Genomic DNA, 14,102 nt, shown 5'->3' with positions numbered 1-14,102 from the left:
AAGGCAGGCATCTTGCAATCAAGTAACGTTAATTCAAAATATGTATATTTCTGTTGTCTTTAATCCTCTCTTCATCAGAGTTGCATCCAGCGTTCCTTCAAGGCAGAGATCTTTTCCTGCCCGCATTGCCGCTACGACCTGGGGAAAGGATACAGCTTGAGCTACAACAAGAACCTGCAGGCCATCCTCCTTGATGTGTTCCCTGGTTATGATGCTGGTCGCTAGGCAACCGTCTCTTCCATCTAATACATCTCATACTCTTTCCTTGATCAAAATAATCAGACAATGACACATTCAATAAACTGAAATGTGACAGCGCAACAAACTTGACTTTTGAGAATTTCCGTGTTTTCATCCATGTTTCACAGTGGTAAAGTTTCAAAAAAGTTTGGCTAGGAATGTGATGTTTGCTTGTAAACAATGCTTTCAACAACATAAAATGTTATAATTGTGATAGCCATGATGTCAATATACATACATGAAATCTGCAGGTATAGTTAAAGATAACCGCTTTCAAATTAATCAAGGGAAGAGTTTTAGATTGTGATGGTGCTGTTTATCTTGAATTCTATTTACCTCGTTGCATAAAAAAAATCGTCAGTCAAAATGGACAAAGCTTTTTTAGAGAGGCGCTCTGCACAGCGGAACTAATACAAATGCTTCATCAAGAGTTTGTAAACATTTGTGAATCATATCTTCATCAGAGTTATCATCGTTATACTTAGTATTCGAACAAAATGGCATTTACATGCTAAAAAGTTTTGCCTGCATAAAAAGAATATATATATATATATATTTATGTGATTTGGATTCCCTCATGGAGATTTTATTCAGTCTTAACTCATAATGGCTCAATGTTGACTTCATAGTCAGTGTGGAAAAAATGCTAATTGGCTTGAAAGCATTTGTAGAAGGAATGTGCTCGTCCTTCATTTCATGGCATGATCGTAACTTTATAAAAGTATCGCAGCTGCCTTAGCATCAACCGTTGTATATGAAACTCACCGTTTTCATCATTTCTGCTCAGAAAACCATTCATAGAATTTGTGACGCTCGTCCTCGTCACCTCCCGAAAGCAGTCGTGCTCCGGGCGTCTCTGTCGCGTCATATTTTCTTCCACTTATGCCTCGTCTTCCATGTCTAGCTTGCGATAAACATTTAATTTACCATCGGTCACACTTGTTTGGCTCAGTGTTGTATTGGATGTTCACTCGCCTATTAAGATTTAGAGGTGTGTTAACTCTGGGATAGGTGATAGGAGTTTGTGGCTCTTGTCAGGAAAGGAGCCATTTTTTTTCATTTGTCTCGTCTTCCCTTTGAATATCTGTGTTCGTTTTATAACTTTATTTTCTGTTCATTCACCTCTGTAAATGTCAAACTTTGTTCTTGTAAATAACATTGCTGCATCAGTACCTCCCTGTCGCGTAGCTCAAATTTCCAACTGCCGCGTTTGTGTTAAGTGTAGGGTGTGATTGGAGAAGGAATAATTTCATCCACAAATTTGGTGGTTTTATAATGTATTCACTTCACCGAATACCACATTTTAACCATTTCAGAGTACTTTGATCTGAGATTGATTTGGTTTTCACATTCCCATCATTGTTTGTACCTTAACATTCTGAGACATACTTTGGCTGGGTTTGGGCAAAGAAATATTGAAATGTACAACAATATTTTCACGTATAAGTGTATTTTGAAGATAATTTCAGACAACTTGCAAGTGATACAAACATGCGTTAGATCTTAACAATACAAGATCTCAATTTGTCCACCCCAATATTTAGAGGGAAGGTCCCTTTTTCTTAAGTGGGGTCATGCACTTTATTTATTTCTTGAATATTTCTCCTCAATTTTGCCAAAACGGGTGCATTGAATCAAATGTACTTACATTAATGTTTAAATATATTATGTACCTTTTTTGAAATGTTAGTGTTTTTATCTGTAAATAGTAGTGCAAAGTACCACGTACTGGGGAAGCTGATATGGTTCTTGTTCAAAATTTGAAAGGTAATTGATCTAATTGGTAGCTTGATGCTTCATGCTTCTAAAAAATATAATTAAACTTTGAATCAAATACAATCACAATGTGACTCTGAATGTACATGTAGCACATATGAGAAAGGAATGTCTTTGCTTTTATCCTCTTTGAATGGACATTTGTAGGCAAACAAGCAATGAATATTCCCTCAGATGAACAGTGTGCAGTTTTGAGCCTGCTGAAGTGCTATTATCCTCCATGAATCGACATCAAGTACGAAATTGGACAATATAAATTTTCCCTCTCGGTTAGATACCGGTAGTACTTCATTTTTTGCAAGCAGCTAAACAAAGACGCTATTGGAAAAAGATTTAAAAATTGTCATGTATCATATAAAACCTGTGCGCAGTGTGAATACAAATCATTTGTACATCATTAAAAACATTTTACCTCCTTTAGATAAAATAGCTAGAATTGAGGTTAAAATCACAGACAGTGATCGAGTGCTGCTGCTACATGCATACACTGAAACTGCCTAGATCGATAGCTAGGTTAAACTTGTACATTAATATCTATAGTATCATGCAGTTGTATACAAAGGCGTCAAGAACTTCTGCTGTATCTGTTCATTTGGGCCATACCTTGCTTGTATAACCATTAATCTATGTGTAATTACTATATTGAGAATCAAAAGGTTAAACTGAAATGAATGTATCCAAAATTTCATTTTACACCATAGTTTATGTACTTGTATCTGCAACCGTGCATTTTCAACCTTTGCTTTCTACCTCAAATTATGTAAAAATTCTCAATATGAAAAGGACAGATGAGATCTACGGTATATGAGATGCTTTTTTATCATCGTGGGCTTCTGTTTTAAAAGAATTACGTCTAAATGCAAGGCAGAAATTTAACGCAACTTTAACCTGTCTGGATATTTTTGCATTGCACTTAACCAAACTTTTATGGAAGAGGCCCTATAGCTTTGGGGTTCTTGGCATGTGTGTAGCATTTAAAAAAAAAGAAATTTCTACAACCAAGGTGCAATTGTGCAGCACTTATTCTAATTCTTTTCTGTTCACCTCTATTTTAACACGGTCTTAAACGCACAAGACAACATTCTCTTTTCAAATTTAAGGAAACTGCGGGAGGGAGGCCGAAAGAAAATTGGCAAGGAGAATGTTTCTGTCATTAGAAAGGGTAACATTGTGGTCGGGTGTACAGGTTGAAGGTGTTTTATACAAGAAGGTGCTAATTTGGTGTTACTGCACAGTGTAGATATGTGGAGGGAGGGTGTACAATAAGTGTTTGGTGTTGAAATGTGTTTGACACAGGAAAGTGCCTTGGGAAGAGTCTTATCAAGTTTCCCGCTTTAAAGTTGCAGTTGATTTTTAGATGTGAATGAATTTTGGAGATAAAAGAAATATTTTGTATACGATAGAGGTACGGAGAGTTGAAGTATATGACAGAAGAATTATTCCAATTTTATTGTGTTCCATTTCATGTTTTTCTTATTCCTCACCTCAATGTAATGTATGTTACGATTGATATGCAATTCGTAATTGTTCTATATTCATGTACGGTACTAAAGTAGAAGTTGTAAATAGATGTGCTATGCTTTGTGATTTTTAACGATGGAATAGTACTATAAGTGTTAGTGTAGACGAAAATCGACTTTCATCCGCAGTGATTTTTTTCTGATTGGCTTTTAAAAAAATTGTAAGATTTGAATTTCCTTATGCTGACAGACAGATTTTTGTACGTTAATGCCCTTCTGGCTCCAAACACGAGGTATTAAAATCAACCTTTGAACCCTAGAAGGATGTTAACGCTGTGAAATGAAGTTGATGTACGTCAATTTACATCCGCCTTGTGAAGTCATCTCGCCCATCCTAATGTAATATTTATGCCTTTTTACCTGTTAGAGCACAAAAAACATTGTTTAATTGATTACTTCATGTGCAAAAAAAGTTTGAAAAATGAAAATTCATTGAATGTATTTAAAGTTTCAAATTTGATGTTTTTTAAAAAAGAGGATGAATGTAGTTCACGTAAAATGGTCAAATTCTTCAATTGTTTTTTTTTAAATAATTTTAAATCCATGTAGTATAGTAATGATGATTGATTCAGTGTTTGAAACCCAACAATAAATTTCATTAAAGTCACATTTATGATCTCTTTCTTGTTTAATTCTTCCTGTCCTGTATTCAATACAATTATTGTATAATAAAAATAATCTCTTAAGTCCACTCCAAATTTTACTAAGTTAAACCGAAAATGGAAATTCTTTTTGCCCAATTTATCGTGGGCCCGGCAGCCACTGAGCAGCGCCAGATCGACATTGCTCTACCCCTTATTGTTGAACACCAAACAAGGTAGCAGCAAATCCTGTCTTTTAATGTCTTTTGGTATGACGCGGCGGGGTTCGAACCCACGATCTCCCGGTTGTGAGGCGGACGCTCTACTGACTGAGCCAACACACCGGTATATTGATATTTTTTACTTGAAATTTAAGAAAGAAAACTAAATCAGCGGTAGATTCTTGCCATTCATTATTATTAACTAAAGAAATCAGTTAAGTTGTGGAGGCTCTACAACAAATGCTGTGGTGACGATTGCTCATAAGTCAACATGCTACAAATTGGACTGCTAACAATAAAACCTGAACACTAATCCAGTATGAATAAAGCAATCCATCTAAATGATTTAGTTTGAATAAAAGCAGAAAAATAAGAGAACAGAATAATAAAGTTATGAGTTTTTGAAATGTGAGATCACTAAAGCTATACAAACCTCAAATCAGCAATTTGGTTACTGGATTGTGAAGTAGTCGCGGATAACTCTTCAGTTTGTCATGTACAAAAATACCATAATTTTTGTTTTCGCCTTCTCCCTTGGGGGTACTACTTGACATAGCATATTTTCAAAGCTTCTTTTTAGTAATTTTGCGTGTAAACACAAATGGAAAAGTTGTCCAGTACTTTATCACAGTGACAGTACCAATTGGGCCAAACAACTTTCAAAGACTCATAACTGTATTTTTTGACCGATTTGATTCAAACTTTATCCTGTCTGCTTTCTTTTAGAGTAGTTCGCTATTAGGGTTGGATTCCTCTTTAACAAAATGAAGTTGAGATAAACTGTCACCAGAGTTAATATCACGTCATCTGGAATTCTGCTTGTGAATAGTCCTTGAACAATGATATTTGTAAAATATCTCTCTAAAATGACTAACCTTTTTTACTTGTCATGGCTTGTTAGTAATCAATTAAAGTTGAATTCTGACAAAACAGTGTTTTTCAGTGCTGCATCACCTAATCATTCGAATCGGCTCAATGACCTCTGATTTTCTATTGATGATCACTGAAAACATCACCATTTCCTACAGTCAGGAACCTGGGTGTAGTCCCATATACATCTTTCGGTGTAGTGCTCAATAGGGAAGTGAGAATGTCTGACCATGTCCCCTCCTTGTGTTGTTCCCTCAACTGGCAAATTTCCAATCTAAATCACACCAGAGGGTACTTGAATCAAGATACAGTCAAACCTGTCTGTAGCGACCGCCCAAGGGAAACACAAAAAGTGGTCTTTGTAGACAGGTGGTCTTTGTAGACAGGTTCATTTAGTTCATGATTCAATGAGAAACCATTTTCAAGGGAAACACAAAAAGTGGTCTTTGTAGGCAGGTGGTCTTTGAAGACAGGTTCCTTTAGTACATGTTTCGACGAGAAACCATTTTCAAGGGAAACAAAAAATGTGGTCTTTGAAGACAGGTTCTTTTAGTACATGTTTCAATGATAAACCATTTTCAAGGGAAACAAAAATTGTGGTCTTTGTAGACAGGTGGTCTTTTAATTGTGGTCGTGTTCTACTACAACATTTCTATTAGTCTTTTGTGTTTTAAACCAATTATCCGGGACAGAAAGCAGTATAAATATAAAACAAATATTTAAATGCGAATAATTAGAAAAGTAGTTTTCGAGTCGCTCGCGCGCTAACGCCCTTCTGCCACCCGGCCGACAAAGTGTCAAAACCGAAGTGGTCCTATGATGCCCCATTGTTAAACAAACTACACTCACTTCCAGTTACTGAGAGAATAACCCCATACTCATCCAAACTTTCCAATCTTTGTCAACCATACACTTCCTCTTAACATCTCCTCACTCTTTCACTCAGCAACTGAGAGAACATCACATTCTCATCGATCTACATCAGCTCCTTCTCGTTCTTGTTCTCAAATCCACTAAACAGACCAGTTTCAATTCCTTTCAATCCGTTATCCCACGCCTATGGAACAAATCCCTGCATTTCTGAGCAAAAGAAGTGTTAAAAAATCATTCAAAAACAAACCTCTACAATTCTTAATTTGTCCTTAGACTAAGGGTCCTTCCGGGCCTTGTATCCTCTATAAATCCCATTATTATTAACATTATTAAAAGGGACTCATCATTAAACAAATCGCACACAGACAAATTAACCTCCATTTTTTTTCTTAATGTTTGCATTTATTCCTTTCTGGAAAAAAAAGTTTGGGATTTTCTGTACAAGCAAGTTGAGATAAATTGATACAAAAGTCATCTATTTACTTTAGTTTACAAACTTACAATAAAAAACATACCATCATATACATGTATGCATATATATTTCTCAATTGTATGTACACAAATAATCACCATGGCTATAGTGCTATCTACATTGTCAGTATATCGGCAGTATATTAGTAAACCCTCAGAATTCTATCCCAGTCGCACAATCACAGCTTAAAAAACATAAATAATCCATCGAAATCACAATAAATGTACTAACTATAATAGTTGTATTAAAAAAAAATTAAAAAATTCTTTTTTGCATACAAGCCCCTAAAAAAAAATCTATTACAAAAAATATATGTCCACTTCATAATGTATCTCTAACTTCCCTTTCATGGCTAGAAATTGGTCACATTCCTACAGGTAAGGTACATGTATCTATTCTAAACAATTTAATTCCTATATTGCTCCTCGAGCAACTGTCATAATAGTGATACATAATGCATAATTATATAGAACTATAACCTAAAAAAAGTATTATATCAAACACAACTTCTTCGGCTAAGAAACAAGGCACTATATAATTTTGTCAATTCACAAAAGAAATGCTATGCATAAGGGAGCATGGCTGGTAGGATTAAAGATAAAGACGCAATAAAATGCACCAATTATATAAAGAGGTATATGTATCTATCTGATTTTACTTCACATGTATATCCTAGAATCGAAAGTAAAATAGAAGACTATATTTCTGAACTAAACCAACTAAAAGAATGGCTCATATTCATAGAGATGGACTACTCTTGAGTTAAACCTGGTACCCGTTTAACAAACCCTTTTTTTCAATGACAAATGATAAAAATCAGTAACAAATCTGCTGATAACCAATCAGAAGCAAGGATTTCACTAGCTTATAATAAACAAAAACTGTCATTTGTCACTGATGAAAATGTATTAATCTTCTGAAGAGTAGCACAATATACATGAGGTATTATATGAGGTGTTTGCTATATCTAGTAAAAATGGAATCTATTCATAGTTTGGGAGCAACTTTAGAATACCCAACCACAACAATTGACCAGGGACCGATTTCACAAAGCCTTTTTTCAATGACAAATGACAAAAATCAGTGACAAATCTGACGATAACCAATCAGAAGCAAGGATTTCAGTAGCTTATAACAAAAACTGTCATTTGTCACTGATGACAAGTTTTGTGAAACGTTTCCCAGGTTCAAATGTCTCTCTATTGGTACCACAATATTTTCATCTTAATATAGGGTAGCAAAATGTACATGAAGTATTATATGAGGTGTTTGCTATATCTAGCAAAAATGGAATCTATTCGTAGTTTGGGAGCAACTCTAGAATCCCCAACCACAACAATTGACCAGGGAACCGTTTCACAAAGCCTTTTTTCAATGACAAATGACAAAAATCAGTGACAAATCTGCTGATAGCCAATCAGAAGCAAGGATTGCAGTAGCTTATAACAGAAACTGTCATTTGTCACTGATGACAAGTTTTGTGAAATGCCCCCCAGATGTTCGTAGGTTAGCCAACGCTCCACCAATGAAGCTAAATCTAAAGACTCAAGTTTCTTAGGTAATACTAACCCTACGTGTCGGACGTTCATGTACATAAACCCTATTGGTGGGGTATTCTGAAGTTAGGCCGTGTTTTATTTGCTTGCAAAGTCACACACCACTTGTTCTAGGCAATGATCTTATTAAAGATGAAACATAAGAATAATTAAACACTTGAACAACTGCTATGTTTGGAGACAGACAAGCATTAAGCCTGTATTTTGAATGTGATGCTGTGAACACAATTGGCTGATTTAGTTCAACTAACAGAAATGTCAGGTTCTCCATGTCACCATCGAATGCAAACCCATCATCAAGAGACGGAAAACAAAATATAGCAAAATACATATGTGTTGAGTTGTACAAGGACCTCAGCTGGAACCATCACATCAAACACAGTCGTAAAAAGGCAAATTCCACTTCTGCCTCCTACAGAGGAACATCAGAGAATAACCCTGAAAGAAATTGGCTCCAACGCTCTCATACAGTCAGTGATGGGAATGTGAGACCCTCACAAACAAGCCTAAATTAAAAAGCTTCAAGTGGTTGAACAGTATAACGGACTTCAGCTTTATATGCAATGACCACCGCAGGACAAGCAGTGTAGAAGACATGATGAACCAGCTCAAGTGGCCAGCTTTAACAATACATTTTCTAACTATTTTTTTAGCTTACATGAGATCAGATGGTATAAGGAGTTAAAATGAGCTGCACATTAAATATTCCAGTAATAATTTTTGTTACCCACCAAAATCAACCAAGCGACAGGATATGGTATCACATAGAGATAGTAATTCTAATTTGCAAAAGCATCTCAATGCTTAAAGAGGAGATGTAAAATAACACAAATAAGAAAGGAAAAACATGAAAGTCAATTGAAAAGGACCTACAAGGAAACCTACAACCGAAAGGTACATGCACAATGCTACAAAAACATGTGTTTTCTTTATAAATAATGACATTCTTACACAATAATTGTGTGTGTTTACAAAAATGTCTGTTTTCTTAAATAATGACACTTTTACATTATAATTGCACGAAGCAAAGGTGCAACAATATTAACTTGAATGCAATTAAATGAAAGCCTTAATGCCCATAATGCATACTTTAATTACCTTTGTATTAGTGTCTACATGTTTAAAACCAGTGCCTTATGATTTTTTTTAATAGTTCATTTTATGCTTAATACCAAGAAAGTTAAATTTACCTTTTTTTTTTAAAGAAGAAGAAAAAACAAAACGTCTTTGAGCATTGGACTTATGAACAGGGAGAAAAGAAATGAACTAATATACAAATGTAAAATAATACACATTTAAAAAATATTAAAGATCTCAGTATAAAAAACAGGAAATCGTTAACAGTTAATTGGATGATAAATATCGATATTTCCTATATTAAATGCATATTTGGTTTTTTTTAATTCATGTCAGATTTTGTAATTTCATCATGATTTAATAATTGCATGACCATTAAAAAGTCCTCACATCCTATATAATCACCTTTTTCCTACAAACAGCAGCCACGACAATTTCTTCAGAAATGCAATGTCATTGCCAGTACTACATGATGTTTTTAAATAACAAAATATGATCACTTCAAATTTAGAATATGATCACTTCAAATTTAGAATATGATTCAATAATTCTGCTTGAAGAAGACTAGATCCATTCTGACACATTTCTGTACCCGTTCCACATCTTTCACATGATTTCGCTACAAATAATGCAAGTACTCTCTCATTTGCAGCAATCCTTTACAAAAAAGAAGAGTCCTGTTGATATGTGCAGCTTACATATTATTTGAATACCTATTTCTGGAGAGAAAAAAGAATTCCTCGGAGAGAAAAAAGAATTCATCATGTAGGTACATCATCGTGCTGATTAGTTCATATGGCACCAAATTTCTAATCCCGTTTGGAAATTATATATCACAACTGCATATTCCGAGAGTTTCATGGTCGCAGCTACCATTGTATGGCCGTAGGCGCTATTTGAAATTTATCGGGAGCACCAATAAATTTGATATTTTAATTTTTCGAAATCCTAAGCATTTTAGAGCCAAATTTTTTCAAAGTTTCTTATTCTAACACCAAGTTTCACAATGGTAATGCACATTTTAAATTTCATAATTCAATCCTGTTCAAATATTACCAAAACGTTGTATTACCTTTAAAATAGCAAATTATTATTGGGTGATTGGAACTGGGTTAAATTGTCAGAGACTTTTCAATTCAATTTTTTACAGAAATTCAACATGTGAAATCTAACATCAGATCACCATTTTGAGGGTAAAGGTGCTTCATATACAAAACAGATGAACAAGTGTAATACAGTTGAGATCCAAACATAAACAGATTCCCTGAAACTACGAGAATATAAACTACAATGACACCAATACTCCTATACAAGTAACATACACTGTTTCATAGTCCAATATGGAGGTAATAATGTTTGAATAAGCAAATGGCGTAGCATGGGTCCAGGCATTGGCATAATGGTGGGGGACAGATGGTGGGGGGTGGGATGCTGGGAGGGGGAGGGGAGGGGGAAGGGGAGGGGGAGGGGGATATTAAGAGGATGACGGGGGAAGAAGACAAGGGCATAGTGTGGAAGGGTGTGTTATCCCCATTTCCTCATTGAATTTTCCCCTCTTCCTTTCTTTCACCCCAACCCTATGCCTCCCTGGAGCTACGCCACTGCTAGTATAAAGCGATGTCTCACGATGTCTCACTGGAAAGCATCATCCTCAACATCATGAGAGAAGTGGTAAAAAATTAATGCCACAGAAATATTTCCACAGGAGACACAGATAGTATAGGAATCTCAAAACCCTGTGGAAGCAGCATCATCCAATTCCTCTACATGCATATCTCCACACCAAACTCTATGCTAAACTGGACAAAACAGGCGCGCAGAAACATGTAGGTGATTTAAATCACACGCAACACACAGGGGAAAGACTAATACTCGGTGCTACGGCAGCCAACCCTCAGGCAGACACCTACCGAGGTCAGCTCGCCAGGTAACTCTTGAGGTCGTTCTCGATCACGGCAAGGCTAAAGGTCACGAAATCTACTGGAGTTCTCGCGGTAGTCCGATGGAATGGTGAACTGGGCGGGGTTGATGTTGTCCCTGAATTGAAACGCTTGGAAGGTTACACGGGCAGTGATCGTTGGCAGGACGGGAACATCTGAGGTTACACCAGAACAGGAAAACATACTCAAGGAATGTACTTTCATCAACAATATTTGTATAGACTACAATTAGACTGACAATTACTTGGGAAAGACTACTTGAAGAAATTTCTAAAGCCGTTAGCCATCTGGTTGCTAACTAACAAGCATTCATGCTTTCTTAGCAGTCGGGTAAAATAATCATTACCACTAAACTAAAAAAATAAATTTAAAAAATGTACAAGCCAAGAAGCCTGTTCAATGTACCGAACCGGGCTGGCCAGAAAATACACACAAAACGGTCAATGATTTTATGTTGACAGCCTGTCTGGAATCTCCACAAAATTCAAAAAATTGAACAGCATAGGTTTTATTTTCCTTCTTTCTTTTGCTTTCATTTAATTACGTTTAATGTGATTTGAATTTGGCGTAAATATTCATAAACGAATGATACACGCCAATAAAACTAAAAAAACAAAAAACATAAGCAATAAGCTAATTTCTTCGGCAGGTTAAAGTACTTTTCCTCATTTCAGGACCAGACTTTAATCTGCCTGTCTCCTACCATCAACAAGCATCCTTTCTAAAGCCATCTTAATCTCTACTTGTCCATCATTTTAATACTAGGAATGCCCAAAATAATCATCCACCATTTAATTGTATCTCCATAACTCAATCCTCTATCTTCTATAACTGCTCAGTTTTATGGAATTACCTTCCTATATCAATTAAGAATAGTAAGACAATCAATCAAAATGTAATATTTAAGCTACTGCTTTGATAAGTTCTAATAACTTATAATGTCAAAGTTTATGCAATGTTTCCTCCTCCTTTTCTCTATTTTCTTTTTTTTTGGTAATCTTAATTTTATGGAAATTATATTATTGTTAAGTAAGTCACTGTTATTTTGTATATTTTGTGAGGAACATTTTTAACAAGCCATTCATGTGCTTCTCATGATCCTCCCACTTCAGATATCTTATTATTCATGTTTGTATTTTGAAGATTATATAATATTGTTTTTATTTTGACATTAAGATAAATAAATGGAACATACTGCATGCCATTTTATCTGTTGGTTTTCTCTCTGTAAAGTGATCTAACATTTATTCTGGCAACATATGTGATTGGGTGTTTGGTTTATACATTTAATGTTAGATATAAGGTTGAAGTTAGAACATCAATCAGTGTTGGAAATTGATCACAGAACAAATGTACAATTCTGTACATTCCAAATGAAATAAATAGGTACCTCGTAGAAGGAAACATCCTTGACTGCTTGATTTCTGTAATAGCATTTAGGATTTAGCCAGAGCACAATCCGATTTCTTTACATTCCAATTGAAATAAATAGGTACCTTGTAGAAAGAAAATCCTTTCAATTTTTTTTGTCCTCCTTTTTTAAAACCAATGTGTGTTAGCCCCTCTGCACTAGTTTGGCCAGGAGGGATAGACCTCCCTGCATGGTCACTGACAGGTGGTTATCTCATCAAACAAGCTCTCATTTAACATTAGAAAAAGGGGACCATAAGGGACCAACGGTCACCGATTAGGCATTGTTTGCTATATAGAGAGCGCAAGTAGCTATAATTAGTGCAGTGGGGCTTTAAAGACATGTATCAATCAGATATGATTATTCAAGTCTGGAGACTGACCTTTAACCTCATCATTTGAAAGACATGATTCATTTTCGAGCCCGGGTCAATTTGTAGGCGTAGACAGAGCTGACCATGGAAATGAACGTACCACTTGACCAACTCACAATTCCAATAGATTACTCACCTATTTTAATTGGAAAACCTGGTGGAAGTTTCATCTGGACGAAGTCTCTTAACTTGTTGAAGTGCTTCATGGAGGTCAGCACTTCAAGCATGTTCAGTAAGTCTGTCACCTCCATAGGGAAGTCTTCGCTCTGTCACAACAAAGATCAAACCATCAAATCAAACATCAACATATGAATACCACAAGAGTTCCATGACACATCCAAATACCTGGGGGGTGTTTCATAAAACTGTTTGTAAAGTTATGCATGACTTTAGGAACGACTTGAATATGAAGTGCAAGATAGGATGCCCATTTTTTTATCTGATATTTCCAATAACCTAAATTAAACTATGGCAAAAAATATGCATTGCATTAAAAATGTTTGTTATTAATAAGAATTTTAATCTACATCTGCACAGTTCAATTTTAGTTGATGCATTTAATACTGATTGAGCATCCCATTTGGCTTTTCATGTACAAGTCTTTCGTAAAGTCATGCGTAACTTTACGAACAGCTTTATGAAACACCCCCCTGTATTGTTAACCAGAGTGATAGCTTTCGGTCTACCAGTGCTTGTTTGGAGAATGTGTCTTGACCTACACATTAAACTTCATCATCATTACACGTATTACGATGATAATCAATGCATGAGTTAAAATGTATTTTCTAACTCATGCATTGACTAAATTTTGACTTACCATGGCAACTGTTGCTTTGAACATCTTTCTCATCTCTTTGCTGATCTGAGGTCTCCCAAGTAGGGTTAAGGCTCTACAATAAGAAGAAAATCAAAGTTCACCGTTACAATTTGTGATTGAAAAGCGTGCCTGTACATGTGTACGAAAACTGGCTGGAATGCTCTCCAATGGAGCAGCTATCAAGCATAGGACATTAAGAATAGCAACTACATTTAACGATCAGGATGAAATAATTTGAGAAGTCCTAAACAAATGTAACAATTGTAACTATTGTTATTATCACTACTATTATCCCTTAAATCATACAATATATCTCACCTTCCTCTATCACTCTCTCCACCAGTGTACTCCTCCCATGTCACCATCATCATCCTC

At 35.5% G+C, this 14,102-nt stretch overlaps 2 protein-coding genes across 3 annotated transcripts in view; one reads left to right on the top strand and one right to left on the bottom strand.

Moving 5' to 3' along the window:
- The window catches only part of LOC586739 (E3 ubiquitin-protein ligase UHRF1), a 41,146-nt gene extending 37,001 nt beyond the window's left edge, over nucleotides 1-4,145 (top strand). For both annotated transcript variants that reach the window (XM_030996473.1, XM_030996472.1), the window contains exon 16: nucleotides 79-4,145. In XM_030996473.1, coding sequence (XP_030852333.1) covers nucleotides 79-225 — 147 coding nt within the window. In that variant the 3' untranslated portion in view covers nucleotides 226-4,145. The remainder of the gene's footprint in view (nucleotides 1-78) is intronic.
- A 5,987-nt stretch (nucleotides 4,146-10,132) lies between these two features.
- LOC586754 (ankyrin repeat domain-containing protein 13C-B) overlaps nucleotides 10,133-14,102 on the bottom strand; it is a 36,173-nt gene continuing 32,203 nt past the window's right edge. The window contains exons 9-11 of the mRNA XM_030995700.1: nucleotides 13,728-13,800; nucleotides 13,047-13,176; nucleotides 10,133-11,281 (exon numbers count right to left, since the gene is read on the bottom strand). Of these exons, the coding sequence (XP_030851560.1) occupies nucleotides 11,148-11,281; nucleotides 13,047-13,176; nucleotides 13,728-13,800 (337 nt within the window). The 3' untranslated portion in view covers nucleotides 10,133-11,147. The remainder of the gene's footprint in view (nucleotides 11,282-13,046; nucleotides 13,177-13,727; nucleotides 13,801-14,102) is intronic.

The sequence above is a fragment of the Strongylocentrotus purpuratus genome, unplaced genomic scaffold (genome assembly GCF_000002235.5).
Source record: "Strongylocentrotus purpuratus isolate Spur 01 unplaced genomic scaffold, Spur_5.0 spur5_scaffold_3, whole genome shotgun sequence".
NCBI classification, from domain to species: Eukaryota; Metazoa; Echinodermata; class Echinoidea; order Camarodonta; family Strongylocentrotidae; genus Strongylocentrotus; species Strongylocentrotus purpuratus.
This window is presented reverse-complemented; position numbering and strand designations above follow the sequence as displayed.